At 40.1% G+C, this 24,363-nt stretch overlaps 1 protein-coding gene across 5 annotated transcripts in view; it reads left to right on the forward strand.

Moving 5' to 3' along the window:
* The window catches only part of arhgef1b (Rho guanine nucleotide exchange factor (GEF) 1b), a 163,859-nt gene that overhangs the window by 79,587 nt on the left and 59,909 nt on the right, over window positions 1-24,363 (forward strand). For all 5 annotated transcript variants that reach the window (XR_009827820.1, XM_062063919.1, XM_062063922.1 and 2 more), the window contains exons 6-9: window positions 3,362-3,467; window positions 3,546-3,686; window positions 20,452-20,481; window positions 22,815-22,926. Coding sequence is in view for 4 of the 5 variants with exons in the window: in XM_062063919.1 (XP_061919903.1) it covers window positions 3,362-3,467; window positions 3,546-3,686; window positions 20,452-20,481; window positions 22,815-22,926 (389 nt within the window). In the remaining variant the exon portion in view is untranslated. The remainder of the gene's footprint in view (window positions 1-3,361; window positions 3,468-3,545; window positions 3,687-20,451; window positions 20,482-22,814; window positions 22,927-24,363) is intronic.

Genomic DNA, 24,363 nt, shown 5'->3' on the forward strand with positions numbered 1-24,363 from the left:
AGTCCAGCAGTGAGAACAGTCCTTGGTGGGGGTGGGATGCTGGCATTGGCCAAAAAGCTCTCTCCCGGTTGCAGTTAGTCCAGAACGCGGCAGCACGACTTTTAACAGGGGCCAGGAAACGCCAGCATATAACCCCAATTCTTCAGAGTTTTGCACTGGCTCCCTGTTCATTTTAGAATTGATTTTAAATCCTTGCTGTTTGTTTTTAAAGCTTTACATGGACTGGCACCTCAGTATATCTCGGACCTCATCCAAATTTACAATCCTGCGCGCACTCCGAGGTCCGAGAGCCAGCTCCAGCTCGTGGTGCCCAAGACCAGACATAAAACCAGGGGAGACAGGGACTTCTCTGTGGTCGGCCCTAAGCTCTGGAACACTCTGCCCCTCCATGTTCAAACTGCTCCACAGTGGAGTGTTTTAAGTCTCGTCTTAAGACCCACTTTTATTCTCTGGCTTTTAACACTACGTGAGTTGTGTGGTCCTCTGTTGTCCTCTGTGTTTTTTAAATTTTGATTTCTATTTACTGTTTTAATTGGTTTTACCCTTTAAAGGCCTACTGAAACCCACTACTACCGACCACGCAGTCTGATAGTTTATATATCAATGATGAAATCTTAACATTATAACACATGCCAATACGGCCGGGGTTAACTTATAAAATGACATTTTAAATTTGCCGCTAAACTTCCGGTTCGAAACGCCTCTGAGGATGACGTATGCGCGTGACGTAGACCGGGGAACACGGGTATGCCTTCCACTTGAAGCCAATACGAAAAAGCTCTGTTTTCATTTCATAATTCCACAGTATTCTGGACATCTGTGTTCGTGAATCTGTTGCAATCATGTTCATTGCATTATGGAGAAGGAAGCTGAGCAAGCAAAGAAGAAAGTTGTCGGTGCGAAATGGACGTATTTTTCGAACGTAGTCAGCCACAACAGTACAGAGCCGGCGCTTCTTTGTCAAGATGGAAGAACTCGGATAACAGAGACTCTAACCAGGAGGACTTTTGACTTCGATACACAGACGCCTGTAGAGAACTGGGACAACACAGACTCTTACCAGGATTACTTTGATTTGGATGACAAAGACGCAGACGTGCTACTGTGAGTATGCAGCTTTGGCTTCTAAACATTTGATCGCTTGACCGTATGTGCGCAACTTTTTTTTGCGTATGTACGTAACTTTTTTAAAATATATAAGCTTTATGAACCTTGGGTTAGGTGAACGGTCTTTTGGGCTGAGTGATTGTGTGTGTTGATCAGGTGTTTGAATTGTATTGGCGTGTTCTATGGAGCTAGGAGCTAGCATAGGAGCTAGGAGCTAGCATAACAAACACGCAGGTGTTTTTATGCAGGATTAATTTGTGGCATATTAAATATAAGCCTGGTTGTGTTGTGGCTATTAGAGTATATATATGTCTTGTGTTTATTTACTGTTGTAGTCATTCCCAGCTGAATATCAGGTCACCCCCGCTCTCACAGCATCTTCCCTATCTGAATAGCTTCCACTCCCCACTAGTCCTTCACTTACACTTTCCTCATCCACAAATCTTTCATCCTCGCTCAAATTAATGGGGAAATTGTCGCTTTCTCGGTCCGAATCTCTCTCACTTCATGCGGCCATCACTGTAAACAATAGGGAACTTTGCGTATATGTTCAACTGACTACGTCACGCTACTTCGGTAGGGGCAAGCCTTTTTTTTATCAGATACAAAAGTTGCAATCTTTATCGTCGTTGTTCTCTACTAAATCCTTTCAGCAAAAATATGGCAATATCGCGAAATGATCAAGTATGACACATAGAATAGATCTGCAATCCCCGTTTAAATTAAAAAAATTCATTTCAGTAGGCCTTTAAAATCGTTTTTAATCATATTTATTTTATATTGGTTTTATATGTATTTATTTGTTGTTTTTATTCAGTCATTGGTGGAGCTAAGGATAATATTTGAATATTGTTTTTAATATTGTTGTGCAGCACTTTGGGAACATTTTGTTGTTTAAAGGCCTACTGAAATGATTTTTTTTTTTATTTAAACGGGGATAGCAGATCCATTCTATGTGTCATACTTGATCATTTCGCGATATTGCCATATTTTTGCTGAAAGGATTTAGTAGAGAACATCGACGATAAAGTTCGCAACTTTTGGTCGCTGATAAAAAAAAGCCTTGCCTGTACCGGAAGTAGCGTGACGTCACAGGTTGAAAGGCTCCTCACATTTCCCCATTGTTTACACCAGCAGCGAGAGCGATTCGGACCGAGAAAGCGACGATTACCCCATTAATTTGAGCCAGGATGAAAGATTCATGGATGAGGAACGTGACAGTGAAGGACTAGAGTGCAGTGCAGGACGTATCTTTGTTCGCTCTGACCGTAACTTAGGTACAAGCTGGCTCATTGGATTCCACACTTTCTCCTTTTTTTATTGTGGATCACGGATTTGTATTTTAAACCACCTCGGATACTATATCCTCTTGAAAATGAGAGTCGAGAACGCGGAATGGACATTCACAGTGACTTTTATCTCCACGACAATACATCGGCGAAGCACTTTAGCTACGGAGCTAACGTGATAGCATCGGGCTTAACTGCTGATAGAAACAAAAGAAATAAACCCCTGACTGGAAGGATAGACAGAAAATCAACAATAATATTAAACCATTGACATGTAACTACACGGTACTAACGACACCATTGAAGCTAACTTAGCTACGGGACCTCACAGAGCTATGCTATAAACATTAGCTATCCACCTACGACAGCCAGCCCTCATCTGCTCATCAACACCCGTGCTCACCTGCGTTCCAGCGATCGACGGAGCGACGAAGGACTTCACCCGATCATCGATGCGGTCGGCAGCTAGCGTTGGATAGCGCGTCTGCTATCCAAGTCAAAGTCCTCCTGGTTGTGTTGCTGCAGCCAGCCGCTAATACACCGATCCCACCTACAGCTTTCTTCTTCGCAGTCTTCATTGTTCATTAAACAAATTGCAAAAGATTCACCAACACAGATGTCCAGAATACTGTGGAATTTTGAGATGAAAACAGAGCTTTTTGTGTTGGATACAATGGTGTCCCAATACTTCCGTTTCAACGATTGACGTCACGCGCATACGTCATCATACATAGACGTTTTCAACCGGAAGTTTCGCAGGAAATTTAAAATGTCACTTTATAAGTTAACCCGGCCGTATTGGCATGTGTTGCAATGTTAAGATTTCATCATTGATATATAAACTATCAGACTGCGTGGTCGCTAGTAGTGGCTTTCAGTAGGCCTTTAAATGTGCTGTATAAATAAAGTGGATTGGATTGGATTAGTGTTTGTGACACGACATGACATACTCTTCTCCTCCGTAGACCGGACCCGCCCGGATATGCTGTCCGATGACGTCCAAAAACGTTTTGCCTACGAGGTCCAGTTCATGCAGGCCGTCGAAGTGGCCAAACAGCTTGAAGACTTCAGGTGGGGAATCCGTCCTTCTTTCCCTGAGAAACTACCATGCTCTGCTTTTACTGTCCTCCAACCGTCGGTCCTGCACAGGCAGAAGAGGATGATGGGAATGACGCCCAACGAGGCCGAGCTAATCGATGTGGAGAACCATCATTCCACAGACCGCATCCCCATGGAGATGAAGGAGAAGTCTGTCGCCGAGAACCTGCTTGACAAGATGTCTGAGACACAGTGAGTGCTATTTGTGTAAATACTGCACATGCTGCACTATTTCCACCAGCGCAAGTGTGCAAATGTCATTAGGTACACATTCCAATATTATTTTTTGCCTTCAAGAGGAACACGAAGAAACTCGATCACTTTTCCCCAGAGGAAATACGGGGTCAAACTTTTGCTTTTAGAAAATCTTTATTACTATGCTTGCAACATTTAATTAGCATTTCAACACTACCATGAATTGATTAACGTGGACCCCGACGTAAACAAGTTGAAAAACTTATTCGGGTGTTGCCATTTAGTGGTCAATTGCACGGAATATGTACTGTACTGTGCAATCTACTAATAAAAGTCTCAATCAATCAATCAAACAACAACTTTAAACACTCTTCTCTTAACTCAGTCCTTCTCAAATAGTGGGGCGGGCCACCCTGAGGGATGCGGGTAACATGCTTTATCAGTATCATACAGTGTGATGCTTCAAACCCCGCTTCGAAAAGCTCTGCACTACAAAACGTGCTCATTGTAGCCACTAATCCTGACTTCCCCATTTTTACTCATAAAAAAAAAAAATCACAAATTGTTTTATATATTTTTGTTTTGTAGGTTAAAGTGTTTAATATATTGTGCTCTAAGGTAATGTTACTGATCAATTACCGTATTTTCTGGACCATTGGGTGCACCAGATTATAAGGCGCACTGCCGATGAGCGGGTCTATTCAGGTCTTTTTTCATACAAAAGGCGCACCGGGGGTCATAATACGATTGTTTTCTAAACTTAAAACACTTTCTTGTGTTCTACGTAGGGATGATACTCGAAACCGGTTTTCCCGGTTGTTCGATAAGAAAAGAACCGAGTCCTCTGACTCGAATCCCTTTTTGAGAACCCGTTATCGAGACCACTATAGTAAAGAAAAAGAGTTGGTTCTTTATTCGAATCCCTCGGAACGAATCCCGTCCCGACCAGAAATGCTCCGTGGGACATCACAAGAAATGGCGTCACGTAGCTCAGTCATTAGGTGCAGATAGCGAAAGCAGGAAAAAATGGACGGGAAAAAGCGCTCCAAGGTGTAATAAAGTTCAAAACAAAAAGGTATAATCCAATGAATAACTTTACTGAGAGATTTGAGCAGGGTACAAACACATGACCAACACTTTTACCACCAACCGGAAACATAGCAACCAGGCTAGCAACGCACCTCCTTTACGGCAGCTGTCGCAACCTTCTTATAGCAACCGCAGCACATACATATATATACAACATATCTCCCTTTTTTAACTTTTGTTTTTCTTTCCTTGTAAACAAAACAAAATCACACTGTAGATGTGTTGTCTGTCTAATTATAAATAATGCAGACGAGGCGTGTTGGCTGAGTTCTTGACGTTTACTTTCACAGCGTGCTCATTCTTAGCTGCCGGGTGACGATATGCAACAACACTTTTCGGGGCTACCGCGCATGCTCGTCACTCCCGTTGCATGCTGGGTAGTGTAGTTGTTATATTCCCTAGCTCATAACATCTTTCCCCCTATAAAGAAATAATGTTAACTCAAAGTGTATTTCTTTTTTTAGCTTTAACTTTTAATTTTTTAGCATTGTAACCACATTTGCAAACAACTTTTCTCTTCATAGAATTTTCTTTCAATAAAGAAATAAAGTGCAAAAATGTCAAAGCATCATAACAAACAGTTATGTCAAATAGCAGCAGAAGTGCACTTTTTGGAGAGCTGTATTATTTTAAGTTTTGTGCCCAAGGGACTGATTTTATTTAACACTATATTATTATTTATACACCTATAGTGATCACAGAGACAGGTTGTTTTTGTGTTACTGTATATATTTGTTTCTCTGAAAAATCCCACTTAATATACTTTGGGTAACAACAGTCAATATTTATTTATTTTATTTTATTTTTTTAGGTGGGTAACAGTCAATATTTATTTATTTATTAGATTAAATTGTTTTCTTATATAATAAAAGTGAGCTTTTGTTAAACCAAATATTGTGTGTTTTTTTCCATATACAACAACCTATCTGGACTCGATAAGAGAATCGATAAGGAATCGGTTCGATAAGAGGATTCGATAATAGACTCGAACTCGATAAATACATCCCTAGTTCTACGTAACAATTATTTGGTCAAAATGTTGCATAGATTATGTTTTGCAGATCATTTTCAAGTCGCTTTCTGACGGTCGTTTCAGGATGCACCGTTTCGTAGGCGGTCTTATTTACGTGGCTCACCTTCGACAGCGTCTTCTCCCCGTCATCTTTGTTGTAGCGGTGTAGCGTGCAAGGACGGGAGTGGAAGAAGTGTCAAAAGATGGAGCTAACTGTTTTAATGACATTCAGACTTTACTTCAATCAATAACGGAGCAGCATCTCCTCATCCGTGGCTCGCTAGTGCAACAACAACGCCGGAAATGTGTCCCCCGTGAAAAACCGTTCGACGGGAACTCTCTAATAACTAAAGTCCCTTGGGTGAATTATGTAAATCAGGGGTCACCAACGCAGTGCCCGCGGGCACCAGGTAGCCCGTAAGGACCAGATGAGTAGCCCGCTGGCCTGTTCTAAAAATAGCTCAAATAGCAGCACTTACCAGTGAGCTGCCTCTATTTTTTAAATTGTATTTATTTACTAGCAAGCTGGTCTCGCTTTGCTCTACATTTTTAATTCTAAGAGAGACAAAACTCAAATAGAATTTGAAAATCCAAGAAAATATTTTAAAGACTTGGTCTTCACTTGTTTAAATAAATTCATTTTTTTTTTTTACTTTGCTTCTTATAACTTTCAGAAAGACAATTTTAGAGACAAAATACAACCTTAAAAATTATTTTAGGATTTTTAAACACATATACCTTTTTACCTTTTAAATTCCTTCCTCTTCTTTCCTGACAATTTAAATCGATGTTCAAGTAAAATTATCTTTTTTATTGTAAAGAATAAGAAATACATTTTAATTTAATTCTTCATTTTAGCTTCTGTTTTTTCGACAAAGAATATTTGTGAAATATTTCTTCAAACTTATTATGATTAAAATTCAAAAAAATTATTCTGGCAAATCTAGAAAATCTGTAGAATCAAATTTATATCTTATTTCAAAGTATTTTGAATTTCTTTTAAAATTTTTGTTCTGGAAAATCTAGAAGAAATAATGATTTGTTAGAAATATAGCTTGGTCCAATTTGTTATATATTCTAACAAAGTGCAGATTGGATTTTAACCTATTTAAAACATGTCATCAAAATTCTAAAATTATTCTTAATCAGGAAAAATTACTAATGATGTTCCATAAATTCTTTTTTTAATTTTTTCAAAAAGATTCGAATTAGCTAGTTTTTCTCTTCTTTTTTTCGTTTGAATTTTTAATTTTAAAGAGTCGAAATTGAAGATAAACTATGTTTCAAAATTTAATTGTCATTTTTTTTCGTGTTTTCTCCTCTTTTAAACCGTTCAATTAAGTGTAAATATCATTCATTATTAATAATAACATAGAGTTAAAGGTAAATTGAGCAAATTGGCTATTTCTGGCAATTTATTTAAGTGTGTATCAAACTGGTAGCCCTTCGCATTAATCAGTACCCAAGAAGTAGCTCTTGCTTTCAAAAAGGTTGGTGACCCCTGATGTAAATCCACTTCACCTGTAGTTTTTAGCGTTTCCATAGCGAGATATAAGTTAGAACTTTACCCTACTTTATATTAGAAAAGAGCAGAGGATGAATGTCCCATAACAAGAAGATAGTGAAAAAGAAGAAGCTTATCGACTACGGCATCAGAACAGACTACAGTGGCGGATGTGTGCAAATATTCGGGACTTATGCAGATATCAAATACAGATCAGCAGGTACCAGAAGGTAAGAAAAGTTGTTTTTGCATAATATTGTGAAACAAAACGCCAGATCATATGGATGCCATTTTGCGGTCCTTATACACACACACCATAGTAATACTTGTATCCCTGACTACGGTAGCCGTAATGGGCCGACAATCCATCAAGCGTTGCGGCTTCAAAGTCATACAAAAACATTCTGACAGATTTTTGAGTGCCGTGTGCAATGTTCTTTATTTTCAATGGAACATTTAAAGTTTTGGTGTTGTTTACTGACATCATATTGGAGTCTACATGTATCTCTTACAGTATGTGTGACTACCATCTACTGGTCACACTCATCATTACACCATGTACCAAATAAAATTGCTTCGAGGTCGGTAAGCACAACCAGAATTATCTCATACATTAGGCGCACCGGGTTATAAGGCGCACTGTCGATTTTTGAGAAAATGAAAGTATTTTAAGTGCACCTTATAGTCCCGCAAAATACGGTATTTATTGAGTTTATTTAACGTTATTTTTCCGCATCAAATGGTTCAAGTGGATCAAAACATTTTTATAGTTTAAATAAGGATTTAATTGTTTTATTCATTTTAGGCAAAATGAAGCCCTTTAAATATTTTCTGTTAGCGACCAAAAAATAATATTATAAAAGTTATTCTTTGTAAGTTGGTGTATATTTTTTTGCCTTTTTTGTTTTCTTTAATGTTAAAAAAGGATGCAATTTTATGCAGAGGAGTACTTAAAACAATTTTATAGACAAATGATACTATTTCTAGTCACGACAAAGAGTTGGGGGGTGCGTGAAATGTTTTTTTCTTCCTCTGGGTTGCCTGGGTCGGCAACCCAAAATGTTGAAAGACTATGTTATTGGACCAAACATACAAAAAAACAATCTGTCTGGAGCTGCAACAAATTAAAGTTAAGTTAAAAGTTAAAGTACCAATGAGGTGTGGCGAAATTATTCTCTGCATTTGACCCATCACAAGCCTTATATAAGTGTTATAATGAAGGCAACACGTGATGTAAGTGTCTATATTAGCTATATTAGCCTACTATCAAAGGCTAACACAAATCTTCGTTGACAGAAATGGTGTATTTTAATTTTCATTCCACACATTTTTACAACATTGGAAAACATTAGTAAAATTGAGGCTTCTCACAGGATGAGCTAACTTTTGGAAATTACTGGCTTTTAATGGCCAAAGGTGTAGATGTGTGTCCAAGTTAAAGGAAACGACAGGCTGTCTTCTTCTAATGGATTTATTACAATCTTTGCAAGCTGGGTAATGTTTGCTGTGGTCTGGAACAACATGGCACACAAAACAACTATCAGAAATGCAGCCAATATTACATACAGATAATGTGTTATGAGTAATATTATCGGCCGATATATGCGTTAAAATGTAATATCGGAAATTATCGGTATCGTTTTTTTTATTATCGGTATCGTGTTTTTGGTTTTTTTGTTGTTGTTTTTTTATTAAATCAACATAAAAAACACAAGATACACTTACAATTAGTGCACCAACCCAAAAAACCTCCCTCCCCCATTTACACTCATTCACACAAAAGGGTTGTTTCTTTCTGTTATTAATATTCTGGTTCCTACATTATATATCAATATATATCAATACAGTCTGCAAGGGATACAGTCCGTAAGCACACATGATTGTGCGTGCTGCTGGTCCACTAATAGTACTAACCTTTAACAGTTAATTTTACTCATTTTCATTCATTACTAGTTTCTATGTAACTGTTTTTATATTGTTGTACTTTCTTTTTTATTCAAGAAAATGTTTTTAATTTATCTATCTTATTTTACTAATTTTTTTAAAAAGTACCTTATCTTCACCAAACCTGGTTGTCCAAATTAGGCATAATAATGTGTTAATTCCACGACTGCATATATCGGTATCGGTTGATATCGGTATCAGTAATTAAAGAGTTGGACAATATCGGAATATCGGATATCGGCAAAAAGCCATTATCGGACATCCCTAGTCATGAGACATGCAAATATAAATTAAATACACAGAGGACATAAGTAAGGGAAATTAAATGAGCTCAAATATACCTACAAACGAGGCATAATTCATGTTAGCATCGATTAGCTTGCAGTCATGGATTGACCAAATATGCCTGATAAGCACTCCAGCAAATCAACAAAGCTCACCTCTGTGTATTCACGCACAGCATAAAACGTTTGGCGGACAAAATGAGACTAAGGAGGAGTGGCATAAAACGCGTCTTTCTGTGGCAGCATCGGAGAAAGTTGTACATGTAAACAAACTACGGCGAGTTCAAGGATCGCTGAAATTAGTAGGACAAAACGGTGCTTGGCAAATACTCTCATCAGTGAAGCATGTACAGCATAAACAATGGGATTACTAACAATTAGGAAGGTTTGTGTCATGTTTGTTCTCCCACAGAAAATACAATATATTTGAATATACTTTTTCCATTTTCATACATCTCTAAAAGAGGTCCAAGGAGCTACGAGGGCGGCGCTAAAGAGCCGCATGCGGCTCAAGAGCCGCGGGTTACTGACCCCCCGGACTAAATGTTGCAAAAGAAAACCTCACAAATGGCCAAAGACAAAATATAATGTTCCCAGCTGAGGTGTCCTGCAAAGTAATGTAAAGTTTTGTGTCAGGTTCAAACACTATTAAACAGACAAGAAGCAAGGAATCATGCAGAGACAGAGTTACATTTTGCTCAATTTAGGAGAGACGTTATTTGGGCTGTACTCTAGTTACAGATCCAAACTACGTTCTAAAGTGTAGCCCACGTGCTTCCTCTATTTATTTGGGAGGTCCCTGGTTACATCACTGAAGCTGTCGCTGAGGGAAGGGGGTAATCTCGACAGCTCCAGTTAGACACAATATATGATTAGAGATGTCCGATAATATCGGTCTGCCGATATTATCGGCCGATAAATGCGTTAAAATGTAATATCGGAAATTATCGGTATTGGTTTTTTTATTATCAGTATCGTTGTTTTTTTTTTTGTTTGTTTTTTTTTTGTTTTTTTTTATTAAATCCACATAAAAAACACAAGATACACTTACAATTAGTGCACCAACCCACCCCATTTACACTCATTCCCACAAAAGGGTTGTTTCTTTCTGTTATTAATATTCTGGTTCCTACATTATATATCAATATATATCAATACAGTCTGCAAGGGATACAGTCCGTAAGCACACATGATTGTGCGTGCTGCTGGTCCACTAATAGTACTAACCTTTAACAGTTAATTTTACAAATTTTCATTAATTACTAGTTTCTATGTAACTGTTTTTATATTGTTTTACTTTCTTTTTTATTCAAGAAAATGTTTTTAATTTATTTATCTTATTTTATTTGATTCATTTTTTTTTAAAAGTACTGAAGTGGCATAAAACACTGAAAGTGATTGTTCCTATAACCCCTTTGTTTCAAATGTTTGTTCCACTTGTGGCGCGGGCATCTTGTCTGACTCACACCATACACAGCCTTCCTTGTCACGTATTCTTCCTTTTCCCGCTTTCCATCCACTAATTCAAACTGATCCAGCAGCGCAATTGAAGATTGTTTTATTTACAATCATCAAGTAACAGAATATTTGGGAAACAAAATAAATGGTAGCTTATATAAAGCTGAGGTCTACAGACAGGTGAGGTCTACAGACAGGTGAGGTCAAAGACGGTATGCTGGTGCCCGACTGTCAATCACGCGCCCAGCGCACTCCTGCCCCTTATAGGCCTGCGTGGGAACTTTTCACCACCTGCAAACGGTGCACACTGACATACACAAATCAATCACTCAAAAATAACAATATAAACATAGATTCAAGTATGGCTCTCTATTTGGCTCCTACACACCGGCCCCTGATTGATCTTTACAGACTCAATCACATTCATTAATTTAATGCAAAAAAAAGGAGCCTATTCCATAATAAACAAACAAAAGGCAAAGCCTTGAGAGAAAATAAAGTATATACATTACGTCCCTTGTGCGTGTCTTGTGGTCTGGTCTCCATGACTGACCAGTCAGCCCTCAGCCTCCAGGACGCGGCACAGCTTGGTGATAGGCCTTTCGATGACTGAAGTCTTTGTTTGGAGCTTGACTGACCGGACCAGGCCTCCTCCATCTGGCCGAGTCTCCAGTATTCTGCCCAATGGCCAGGAGCCCCGTGGGGCTGTGGGGTCGACCACCAGGACCACATCTCCTGGCTGCAGGTTGTTCCTCACTTGGGTCCATTTCTGTCTTTCCTGCAGAAGCGCCAGATACTCCCTTGTCCATCTGTGCCAGAAAAGGTCAGCCATATACTGGACCTGTTTCTAGCGGCGCCTGGCGTAGAGATCCCTTTTCTCGAAGGTGCCAGGGGGGATGATGGGTTGAGTTTTTAGAAGGAGAATGTGGTTTGGGGTCAGCGGCTCTAAGTCCTGTGGATCTGGGGAGACTGTGGAGAGGGGACGACTGTTGAGGATTGCCTCTGCCTCGCAAAAGATGGTGTGCAGGCCCTCATCATCAATGATGTGTTGGTGGAGAGTAGAGTTGAGTATCTGTCTGACAGACCTGATGAGCCTCTCCCAGACTCCACCGTGGTGGGAGGCTGCGGGTGGATTGAATGTCCACTGAATTCCCTCAGAGAGAAGGGAGCCTTGGATTTTCCTGTCATCTAGTGAACTCAGGGCCTTTTTGAGCTCAGCTTGAGCTCCCACCAGGTTAGTGCCATTGTCGGATCGAATGTGCTTAACTTGTCCTCTCCTACAGACAAACCTCCTTATAGCATGGATGCATGAGTCAGTATCTAGTGTGTAGGCTACCTCCAAATGCACCGCTCTACTGCTCATACAGGTAAAGAGGGCCCCATACCTCTTGACTAGGCTTCTCCCTCTTTTAACTGTGATTGGGCCAAAGTAGTCTAACCCGACATTAGTAAAGGGAGGGAGGTCAGGGAGGATTCTCTCTTGGGGTAGACTTGCCATTTTTTGCTCTCCTGTTTTTCCTCTCACACGTCGACACACAACACACTTTGAAATCACCTTTCTGGCTGCGGAGTTTCCCTTTACCACCCAGTATTTCTTTCGGAGCTCAGAAAGCATGTGGTTCCTGCCACTGTGTCCAGTGTGTTCGTGAATGTGTCTCAGGATGAGAGTTGAGATATGAGCATCTTTGGGGAGGATACAGGGGTGCTTGGCTTCCTCAGGCATTGCAGATCTATGCAACCTACCCCCTACCCTTAACATGCCTTCATCTAGCATGGGATCTAACCTGCTGATGTTGCTGCTCTTACGAACACTAGATGAAGCCGTTTTGAGTGTTGCCATCTCCACAGGGAAAGATTGTCTTTGGACATGGATGATCACTGACTTTTCGGCCTGCAAGACATCTTCCACTGTGAGGCGCTGTCCACCAAGTGTGGACCTGAAAGTTTTGAGTTCCTTGTTCACGTTGTAGCTGTGTGAACGGGTGGCAGTTTGACCTGAGAGGAGTTCCTTTTTCCTTTTAGCAAGCAAGCTTAGAGTGTTCTTCATCTTCAGATACCATGCCACTGCTCTAAGGAGCCTTTTAGAGTTTGAAAAGGAGGAAAGCAGCTGGCTTGTGGGGGTTTCAGTGTTTACCACTGTAGTGAAGATAGTAGTGTTCTTTCTGACTTCTGGGTCATCCGGTAACACTGACTTGGAGCCCAATGCTTCCCTGTGCAGGCCAACTTTCCTTTTGGCTTTCCATAAAAAGTCAGGGGCATGTATCCATCTCCTTTGCTGCATCAATCTGCTGGTACTCAGCCCTCTGGAGGCATCGTCAGCTGGATTGTCCTTACTGCCTACATACCTCCATTGAGACAGCTTTGTTTTGAGGGATACACCTTTGTAGGTGGCTGCACAGTCAAAAACCACCCTGAGTTTCTTCTTTTTGGGGTGGTACACTCTGTGGTGTGGTATGTACCAAACCTTTGTCTGGCTAAGCTCATCCTCTGGCACCTCCTCAGCATAGTGGCTTTCCAGAATGTCATTGAGAGATGCAACACACTCCTGTTTGAGTTGCTGGTTCCTTTCCATTTTTCTTTTCAGGCTTTGGAGGCACTGTTCGGCACTTGGGCGGTTGTTGGGCAGGTTGACCGTGGGCTTTCTGAAGGGTAATTTCAGGCTGTAGTGTCCGTCCTGTAGCACTGCCTCATTGGCTATCTCTAAAAACTGTTTGTCTTCTACTGACAGCTTAGTCTTTTCCTCTGACATTACCTCACTGAACTCCAGGTTATACTGGGAAATTAAAAGCTCCTCCAGATTTGCAACTGAAATACTGTTCACAGTTGCACTCACTGCCTGTCTCTTCTGACCTCTAAATGGCCCGTTAACCACCCATCCCAATAGCGTTCTCACTGCATGTGGACCCCCACCATGGCTATTTATAACCTCCCATGGCTCTAACAGTCTTGGAGCATTTGTGCCTATCAACAGCTCCACCTTTGAACTGATGCTCGGGAGTATAATGTTGCCTAAATATGGCCATGGGGCTATGTCTTCCTGTTTGGGGATGCTGCTCTTAGTGACTGGCATTTCTTTCTGTGTGAAGACAACAGGAAGAGGTAGGAAATGATTGCTGTCCAGTGCAGAAACTTCCAGCCCAGCTACCATGTGAGTTGGGACAGACCTTTTCTGATTCATGGTCCTTAGTAGGATATGGGTCTTTACTCCCTTTACGTTCAACTGGGACATAAGCTGTTCAGAACAGAAGCTAGCGGAGGATCCAGGGTCAAGGAGTGCATAAACTGAGAGGACCTGGCTGCCCTTCCCTGCCTTAACTTTGACTGGGACAATGGACAGAACACTCTCTTGGTCCCCGGCCCCTATATGGCCACATAGCTCTGCTCCTGCACTGCTTACTTCTCTAGAGGGCTTTTCTACCTCTTTCGATACCTTGTCTTTCCTGTCATAATGTAAAACACTTGGGTGAGATTTTTTACACAGTCTACATGTCTGACGACTTGGACAAACAGAACTCATGTGCCCTATTAAAAGACAGGCAAAGCACATGCCCTGGCTCTTTAGGAAACTAAGCTTGTCTCTGTGCTTCTTCTTAATGAACCATCTACACAACTCTAGCGGGTGTTTGTTTTTACAAATTAGACAAATGGGCTCTGAGTCAGACTCTGGCTTGGATTCCATTGGGCTAATAGTAATACTCGTGGCAAAACTACTACCAGCTGACTTTGAGTGTTGTGGATTTACAGAGGGTCTAGCGTTAGCCTTTCCTATGGCTGACTGCTCCTGTACCCTTAGCTCTCCAAAGACTGGATGGGCTGCCACACGAGCTTGCTTTTCTATAAAGCTAACCAGGTCTAAAACCCTTACCCTGTGGTTGTGCTCTTCCTGCTGCTCATAAGCTTTGTTGCGCCATTTCTCCTTCAGTTTGAAGGGCAACTTAAACGCAATGTTTCTCATATTGGCCACTGTGTCCAGTTCGTCCATGTACTCCGTCTCCTCCATGGCATTACAGCAGCTCCTGAGGAACATGGCGTACTCCTGCAAGGATTTGGAATCCTCTGCCTTAATTTGAGGCCAGGTCTGGACCTTATCTAGGTAAGCACAGGCAATTTTAAAGTCATGACCAAAGTTCTCTTTTAATAACCTTTTGGCTTTCTGGTAGCCTCTGTCTGGTGACATATATTCACAACTTTTGATTAGCTTTTGAGCATGGCCCTTTGTGTACTGGATGAGAAACTGCAACCTGTCCCTGTCATTGTCCGTTTTACTTTCGACCATGTGTTCAAAGGAATGGATGAATGACTTGTACTCCAAGATTTTTCCATCAAAGAAGGGAACACTTCCTTGTGGGAGGGTGGACAGAAGCTGCTGTTTCACAAGAATCTTAGTCAGTTCATTTTGGGCTTCCAGAATTTTGATCAGCTGATTGTTCTGTGTTGAGCTGGGGGTGGCTTGTTGAGTTTGGAACTGGAAACTGGCAGGCACAGCTTGGTGAACAGGGGCCTGCTGGGGATAGAGACCGGCAGGCTGACAAGGGGCCTGCAGAGGTACAACTGGGACCTGCTGCGGTTGAGTTGGGGCCTGCTGAGGTTGGAAGCTGGCAGGTGGAACTTGGGGTATAGATGCATCGAACAGAGTAGTGGGGAACTGCATCTGAACTCCTTCCTTGGGCCTAACCACTGGGCTTCCCACAGGTGAACCACACCTTGATGGATCAAATGCTACCCCTGTAACCGCTGCTCTCTGATCTGCACCATGCACCTCTAAACCTTCTACTTCCCTCAAGTAGTTAATTTTAGCATTAGCCGCCTCTATTTCTGTTTTTAACTCCAAAGCCTCTCTTTTTTTCCTACACATTAACTCCTGTTCTTCAATATTATACTTTTCCTGTAACCTTGCTGCCCTGGCTGTCAAAGCAACCTTTTCCGCCTCCGCTCTAATCCGCAATGATGAAGAGGAATTATTGGATGACTGTCCTGAACTGTAGGACTTGACTGATGCCTCCCTGCTTGACACTATGCCTGGGTGACCAGTTAGTTCATGCCTATATAGGCTGTCCGCTTCCTCTAAATTGTCCTTAAAATTACCAGTTATTAAATCACTGTCTTTAAATATATCAATGTCGTCGGGTGGAGGAGCACAGGTGTGGGTTGAGGGGTTTTCAAGATCTGATATCCATCGGAACACCTCAGCTTCAAAGGCATCTATTAGAGCAATTTTAGGCTGATACCATGTTTGGTCATCAGCCCTTCGCTCGTCTGGCTCTAAACCTTCAGAATATGATCTGTGCAGAGATTTAAACTCCATTAAGAACTCATTAAACTTGCTCATATTTATTTTCACTTCTTTTAAAGCCTCTGCATCCACCATCAAATTGCGCACAATGTTCATTCGCCTTGTTATGTGTGACATTTTGCCTATTCTGGCGGCGCGCACACGAGAAGCCTCCTGCGCAATAGTCGTCATTTCCCCTCCTTCGTCTGAATTATTAGTTGACATTTTCCTCTTTTAATCAACAAAAATCCTTCACTTGGTACATCAAAAAATGTTTACACTTCCAAGTGAATATAAAAGGTTCCAAAAATAGTCTTTATCCTTTTTGGGAATTAAATGTCCGTTCACGGGCCGTCGGGCGCGCGCGCGCAAGCCCGTCACCAAATGTTTGTAATGTAACTTTTAAAAATCATTACGCGGTGATCGCGGTCCCAAAAATAAACATTTCTTGCATGATAATGTCCAGAAAAACTCACTTGATATTACTATAGAGTCCTTTTAACGAATGAGTTTGATGGTTTATCACAAACCTTAATGAAAGAAGTCCTTTGTTCCTGCACCATGCGATTTGGCCTTGCTTCCTGCTTGGTGCGCAATCCTGTCGGCTGTACTTCCACAGCACGTCTTTGACAACTTTGCCTTTTGTTTGCCTTTTGTTTGTTTATTATGGAATAGGCTCCTTTTTTTTGCATTAAATTAATGAATGTGATTGAGTCTGTAAAGATCAATCAGGGGCCGGTGTGTAGGAGCCAAATAGAGAGCCATACTTGAATCTATGTTTATATTGTTATTTTTGAGTGATTGATTTGTGTATGTCAGTGTGCACCGTTTGCAGGTGGTGAAAAGTTCCCACGCAGGCCTATAAGGGGCAGGAGTGCGCTGGGCGCGTGATTGACAGTCGGGCACCAGCATACCGTCTTTGACAACTTGAAGTGGCATAAAACACTGAAAGTGATTGTTCCTATAACCCCTTTGTTTCAAATGTTTGTTCCACTTGTGGCGCGGGCATCTTGTCTGACTCACACCATACACAGCCTTCCTTGTCACGTATTCTTCCTTTTCCCGCTTTCCATCCACTAATTCAAACTGATCCAGCAGCGCAATTGAAGATTGTTTTATTTACAATCATCAAGTAACAGAATATTTGGGAAACAAAATAAATGGTAGCTTATATAAAGCTGAGGTCTACAGACAGGTGAGGTCTACAGACAGGTGAGGTCAAAGACGGTATGCTGGTGCCCGACTGTCAATCACGCGCCCAGCGCACTCCTGCCCCTTATAGGCCTGCGTGGGAACTTTTCACCACCTGCAAACGGTGCACACTGACATACACAAATCAATCACTCAAAAATAACAATATAAACATAGATTCAAGTATGGCTCTCTATTTGGCTCCTACAAGGACCTTATCTTCACCATACCTGGTTGTCCAAATTAGGCATAATAATGTGTTAATTCCACGACTGTATATATCGGTTGATATCGGTATCGGTTGATATCGGTATCTGTAATTAAAGAGTTGGACAATATCGTCATATCGGATATCGGCAAAAAGCCATTATCGGACATCCCTATATATGATTATACAAAAATGCAAATGTGTTGACAGTCGTGATATCGCCTTGTCTCTGCTCTGTCTGCGTCACGGTACTCGATGTTCGGCCTTGGCAGTCAGCAGGCCGATTCTGGAAACAAACACTGATACGAGACTGGCTTGCAATCTTTTGGATTGCCAGCTTTGCACAGAGAAAGAAAAATAAAATTTCAGCACAATTGATAATAACTATAGCAACGGCCCTTAAGCATAAGAGTTGTGTGATAATATATACATAACTATTCTAACACTTTACAACAGGGGTCACCAACCTTTTTGAAACCAAGAGCTACTTCTTGGGTAGTGATTAATGTGAAGGGCTACCAGTTTGATACACACTTCAATAAATTGCCAGAAATAGCCAATTTGCTCATTTTACCTTTAACTCTGTTATTATTGATAATGAATGATATTACACTTAATTGAACGGTTTAAAAGAGGAGAAAAAACGAAAAAAATGACAACTCAATTTTGAAACATAGTTCATCTTCAATTTCGACTCTATAAAATTCAAAATTCAACCGAAAAAAAGAAGAGAAAAACTAGCTAATTCGAATCTTTTTGAAAAAATTAAAAAAATAATTTATGGAACATTAGTAATTTTTCCTGATTAAGATTAATTTTAGAATTTTGATGACATGTTTTAAATAGGTTAAAATCCAATCTACACTTTGTTAGAATATATAACAAATTGGACCAAGCTATATTTCTAACAAAGACAAATCATTATTTCTTCTAGCTTTTCCAGAACAAAATTTTTTAAAAGAAATTCAAAAGACTTTGAAATAAGATTTAAATTTGATTCTACAGATTTTCTAGATTTGCCAGAATATTTTTTTTGAATTTTAATCATAATAAGTTTGAAGAAATATTTCACAAATATTCTTCGTCGAAAAAACAGAAGCTAAATTAAATTAATTTACTTGAACATTGATTTACAGTGTCAGGAAACAAGAGGAAAGAATTTAAAAGGTAAAAAGGTATATGTGTTTAAAAATCCCAAAATAATTTTTAAGGTTGTATTTTTTCTCTAAAATTGTCTTTCTGAAAGTTATAAGAAGCAAAGTAAAAAAAATTAATGAATTTATTTAAACAAGTGAAGACCAAGTCTTTAAAATATTTTCTTGGATTTTCAAATTCTATTTGAGTTTTGTCTCTCTTAGAATTAAAAATGTCGGGCAAAGCGAGACCAGCTTGCTAGTAAATAAATACAATTTAAAAAATAGAGGCAGCTCACTGGTAAGTGCTGCTATTTGAGCTATTTTTAGAACAGGCCAGCGGGCTACTCATCTGGTCCTTACGGGCTACCTGGTGCCCGCGGGCACCGCGTTGGTGACCCCTGCTTTACAACAACGTTATAGTTTAAATCTCACTTGGAAAAAAAAAAAAGACGAAGATAAAAAAAATATATGTTTGAGATGACCAATTTTCAATAAAGGGGAACAAAGTTAAACGCAGGTTTCATTTCCCAGTCTTCACAGGAGTAAAAGTCCAGACTATTTTGTTAATCTCACTATAATCAGTCACATGACAGGCATGGTGAGACACATTCAGCGGCAGATTTAGACGATTATAAAAGAGCTGAAGGAATCGGCGAGGCCTGAGAAGAAAAAAGTCGGCCGCAGTGCCACGCTGGCAGGAAGTCTCTCCGCTGGCATCTGGCCTGCTGGAGGGAGGTTGGCTGCCTTGGCGAGGGTCCTGCTGCAGAGGGGAGCAGAATTTGGGAAAGCAACGGTTACCACTGCTCGGTAGCCTTTGCACACAATTGGAGCAATAATGTCTCGTTTATAATGCAACTTCATCATAGCTACAGTAAAGAAAGGGCTGCACAAATGGCTTCCCTCTTGACTTCAAGTATGTTGTGAACATCCCGCTAAGTCAATCATTCAGCTTGTACTCCATGGCACACAAACACATCCTTGTATCATCTGACAATCATTTCTTTATTCCCTCACATGCTCGCACCCACTCACCCCTCTCGCCACATCCTCTCAAAGCCTCCCCCCCCCCCCTAGCGATGGAACACCATTTGATTGGATTATGCAGGGAAATCCCGGGGAAAGCCCTCCCACCCTTTATGTCCACAACAAAACACGAGTGTCACGTTTCCACGGTCTTGCCTGCATGTTGCATCAGACCGAGAAGAGGTTAAATAGCATTTCCGTTTGCGCTGGAGCATTCCTGGCGTCGGATTTCTGCAGAAGACACTTACTAGAGACGGAAAACTCGGCTTATCTTAATGCAATTTTAGCTTTTTGGACAAATTCTCCATTTCGTTTGATACATTTATTCGAAGTGCAGTTTTGGATGCAGCCACCCTTTTTATTTTGTTAATTTTATTTCTTTTTTCTTTTTTTTGAGTCCATATTAGAATATGTTCAATAGCTTCTGCTCTGAACAAAATAACACAACAGTAAGTTTTGAGTTGGATCAGGCCAAGCGTAAGCACTTCAGGTTCCACCGGCCCAAATCACAGCGAGCATTAATACTAACCGGTCGCACGCGAGAGAGGGAAAATGCTACTTAAAAAGAAGAGGTGAGTGTGGAGATGAGAGCTTTCACGGCTTAAATGCACCCTAAACATCACCTTTTGCTTCCCTTTCAGACCCACGATCGTCTCGGATGAGGAGAAATGGTAAGTTCAGATGTATCATTTTATATTATATACATTTATCACGAGTGTTTTTCTTCAAATTGGGTGTGGTCACATTGCAGAGGTTTGGCTCAAAGACAAAAAAAAAAGCCAGCGCTCGTTGAATTCTTATGCATTGTTAAATTGAAAGTCCGTTACAGTTATTATAAAATTGCACAGTTTAGTCAAACGAACGCTGCTTATGTTAAGGCTGTAATCTCTGTGATGATGTGAACAATGAGGGATTTTATTGTGTGCAGATGTGCAATGAAGATCCTCCCCCTTTTTAACTTTTTTCTTCTGCTTCTGTCATAATTTTGTCTCCTCCTCTTTTTTTTTTTTTGCCCCGCCCTTAGCATGGCGCCCCCCAATGATGCAATACTGAAGTTGACAAAAATGAGCATATCAAATTCATATGATAACTTTGAATACCTTATCTCGTCCACTCTAAAGTTGCATTTACACTGCAGGCTTAGGTGCCCCAATATATATATATATATATATATATTAGAGATGTCGACCGATATTATCGGCCGAAAAATGTGTTAAAATGTAATATTGGAAATTATCGGTATCGGTTTTTTTATTATCAGTATCGTTTTTTTTGTTTTTTGTTTTTTTTTATTAAATCCACATAAAAAACACAAGATACACTTACAATTAGTGCACCAACCCAAAAAACCTCCCTCCCCCATTTACACTCATTCGCACAAAAGGGTTGTTTCTTTCTGTTATTAATATTCTGCTTCCTACATTATATATCAATATATATCAATACAGTCTGCAAGGGATACAGTCCGTAAGCACACATGATTGTGCATGCTGCTGCTCCACTAATAGTACTAACCTTTAACAGTTAATTTTACAAATTTTCATTAATTACTAGTTTCTATGTAACTGTTTTTATATTGTTTTACTTTCTTTTTTATTCAAGAAAATGTTTTTAATTTTTTTAATCTTATTTTATTTGATTCATTTTTTAAAAAAGTACCTTACCTGGTTGTCCAAATTAGGCATAATAATGTGTTAATTCCACGACTGTATATATCGGTTGATATTGGTATCGGTAATTAAAGAGTTGGACAATATCGGCATATCGGATATTGGCAAAAAGCCATTATCGGACATCCCTAATATATATATATATATATATATATATATATATATATATATATATATATATATATATATATATATATATATCAAGAATGTATCTCTTCTTTTTAAGTAATTTTGAGGATTATAGAAAAAACACATTCAGTATCCCATAAAGTTTTAAAAACTGTCAATAAAAGTTCAATATCGTAAACTACAGGTTCACGCTTTAATCAACAAATAAACTTCAAAAACGTTATTTGCCTTTAATTGGTCTCTTTATCTTAATTGAAATCTTGAAATTAAATCATTTTTGCACCACATTCTCATTTATTGAGATTAGGGATGTCCGATAATGGCTTTTTGCCGATATTGTCCAACTCTTTAATTACCGATACCGATATCAACCGATACCGATATCAACCGATATATGCAGTCGTGGAATTAACACATTATTATGCCTAATTTGGACAACCATGTATGGTGAAGATAAGGTACTTTTTAAAAAATAAAATAAAATAAGATAACTAAATTAAAAACATTTTCTTGAATAAAAAAGAAAGTAAAACAATATAAAAACAGTTACATAGAAACTAGTAATTAATGAAAATGAGTAAAATTAACTGTTAAAGGTTAGTACTATTAGTGCACAATCATGTGTGCTTACGGACTGTATCCCTTGCAGACTGTATTGATATATATTGATATATAATGTAGGAAGCAGAATATTGATAACAGAAAGAAATGGGGGGAGGGAGGTTTTTTGGGTTGGTGCACTAATTGTAAGTGTATCTTGTGTTTTTTATGTTGATTTAATAAAAAAATTTAAAAAACGATACAGATAATAAAAAAACCGATACCGATAATTTCCGATATTACATTTTAACGCATTTATCGGCCGATATTATCGGACATCCCTAATTGAGATGCAAACGAATGACTCGCAATTGCAAGTCCATCCATCCATTTTCTACCGCTTGTCCCTTTCGGGGTGGCGGGGGGGTGGGGGGGTGCTGGCGCCTATCTCAACTGCATTCGGGCGGAAGGCGGCGTACACCCTGGACAAGTCGCCGCCTCATCGCAGGGCCAACACAGATAAGATTAAAAAATAATTACTACCAAAAAATTCAAGAAAATATAAATGAAATAAATAAATGCCTATTGAGCGCCTGCTACTCTTTCTACTTGAGGAATATGTGACAGAGAAAATAAGGTACTAACTGCTTTGTTGTCTTCCGTAGCCAATCCATCTTCTCGGCGGTGGCCTACTACATGAAACACCTCGGGGTGAAAACCAGAGCAGTGGACAGTAAAAAGTCCAGAGGAGGCTTCTTCCGCAGACAGCTGGTCAAGGTAAAAGTCTGCATGTACCGCATTTTTCAGGCTATAAGGCGCACTTAAAGGCCTAGTGAAAGCCACTACTAGCGACCACGCAGTCTGATAGTTTATATATCAATGATGAAATCTTAACATTGCAACACATGCCAATACGGCCGGGTTAACTTATAAAGTGACATTTAAAACTTCCCGGGAAATATCCGGCTGAAACATCGCGGTATGATGACGTATGCGCGTGACGAAGTCCGAGTAACGGAAGTTCTGGTACCCCGTAGAATCCTATACAAAAAGCTCTGTTTTCATTTCATAATTCCACAGTATTCTGGACATCTTTTGCAATTTGTTTAATGAACAATGAAGGCTGCAAAGAAGACAGTTGTAGGTGGGATCGGTGTATTAGCAGCGGACTACAGCAACACAACCAGGAGGACTTTGTTGGAGCGCTAGCCGCGCTAGCCACCGACCTCACCTTGACTTCCTACGTCTACGGGCCGCCAAACGCATCGGGTGAAGTCCTTCGTCCTTCTGCCGATCGCTGGAACGCAGGTGAGCACGGGTGTTGATGAGCAAATGAGGGCTGGCTGGCGTAGGTGGAGAGCTAATGTTTTTAGCATAGCTCTGTGCAGTCCGGTTGCTAAGTTAGCTTCAATGGCGTCGTTAGCACAGCATTGTTAACCTTCGCCAGCCTGGAAAGCATTAACCGTGTATTTACATGTCCACGGTTTAATAGTATTGTTGATTTTCTATCTATACTTCCAGTCAGGGCTTTATTTTTTTTGTTTCTATATGCAGTTAAAGCAAGATGCTATCACGTTAGCTCGTAGCTAAAGCATTTCGCCGATGTATTGTCGTGGAGATAAAAGGCACTGAATGTCCATTTCGCGTTCTCGACTCTCATTTTCAAGAGGATATAGTATCCGAGGTGGTTTAAAATACAAATCCGTGATCCACAATAGAAAAAGGAGAGAGTGTGGAATCCAATGAGCCAGCTTGTACCTAAGTTACGGTCAGAGCGAAAAAAGATACGTCCATCACTGCCTCTCAAGTCCTTCACTGTAACGTTCCTCATCCACGAATCTTTCATCCTCGCTCAAATTAATGGGGTAATCATCACTTTCTCGGTCCGAATCTCTCTCGCTCCATTGTAAACAACGGGGAATTGTGAGGAATACTAGCTCCTGTGACGTCACGCTACTTCCGCTACAGGCAAGGCTTTTTTTTTATCAGCGAGCAAAAGTTGCGAACTTTATCGTCGATTTTCTCTACTAAATCCTTTCAGCAAAAATATGGCAATATCGCGGAATGATCAAGTATGACACAGAATGGATCTGCTATTCCCGTTTAAATAAAAAAAAATCGTTTCAATACCACCGTATTGGCATGTGTTGCAATGTTAAGATTTCATCATTGATATATAAACTATCAGACTGCGTGGTCGCTAGTAGTGGCTTT

This window comes from Entelurus aequoreus, linkage group LG11 (genome assembly GCF_033978785.1).
Source record: "Entelurus aequoreus isolate RoL-2023_Sb linkage group LG11, RoL_Eaeq_v1.1, whole genome shotgun sequence".
Taxonomy (NCBI): Eukaryota; Metazoa; Chordata; class Actinopteri; order Syngnathiformes; family Syngnathidae; genus Entelurus; species Entelurus aequoreus.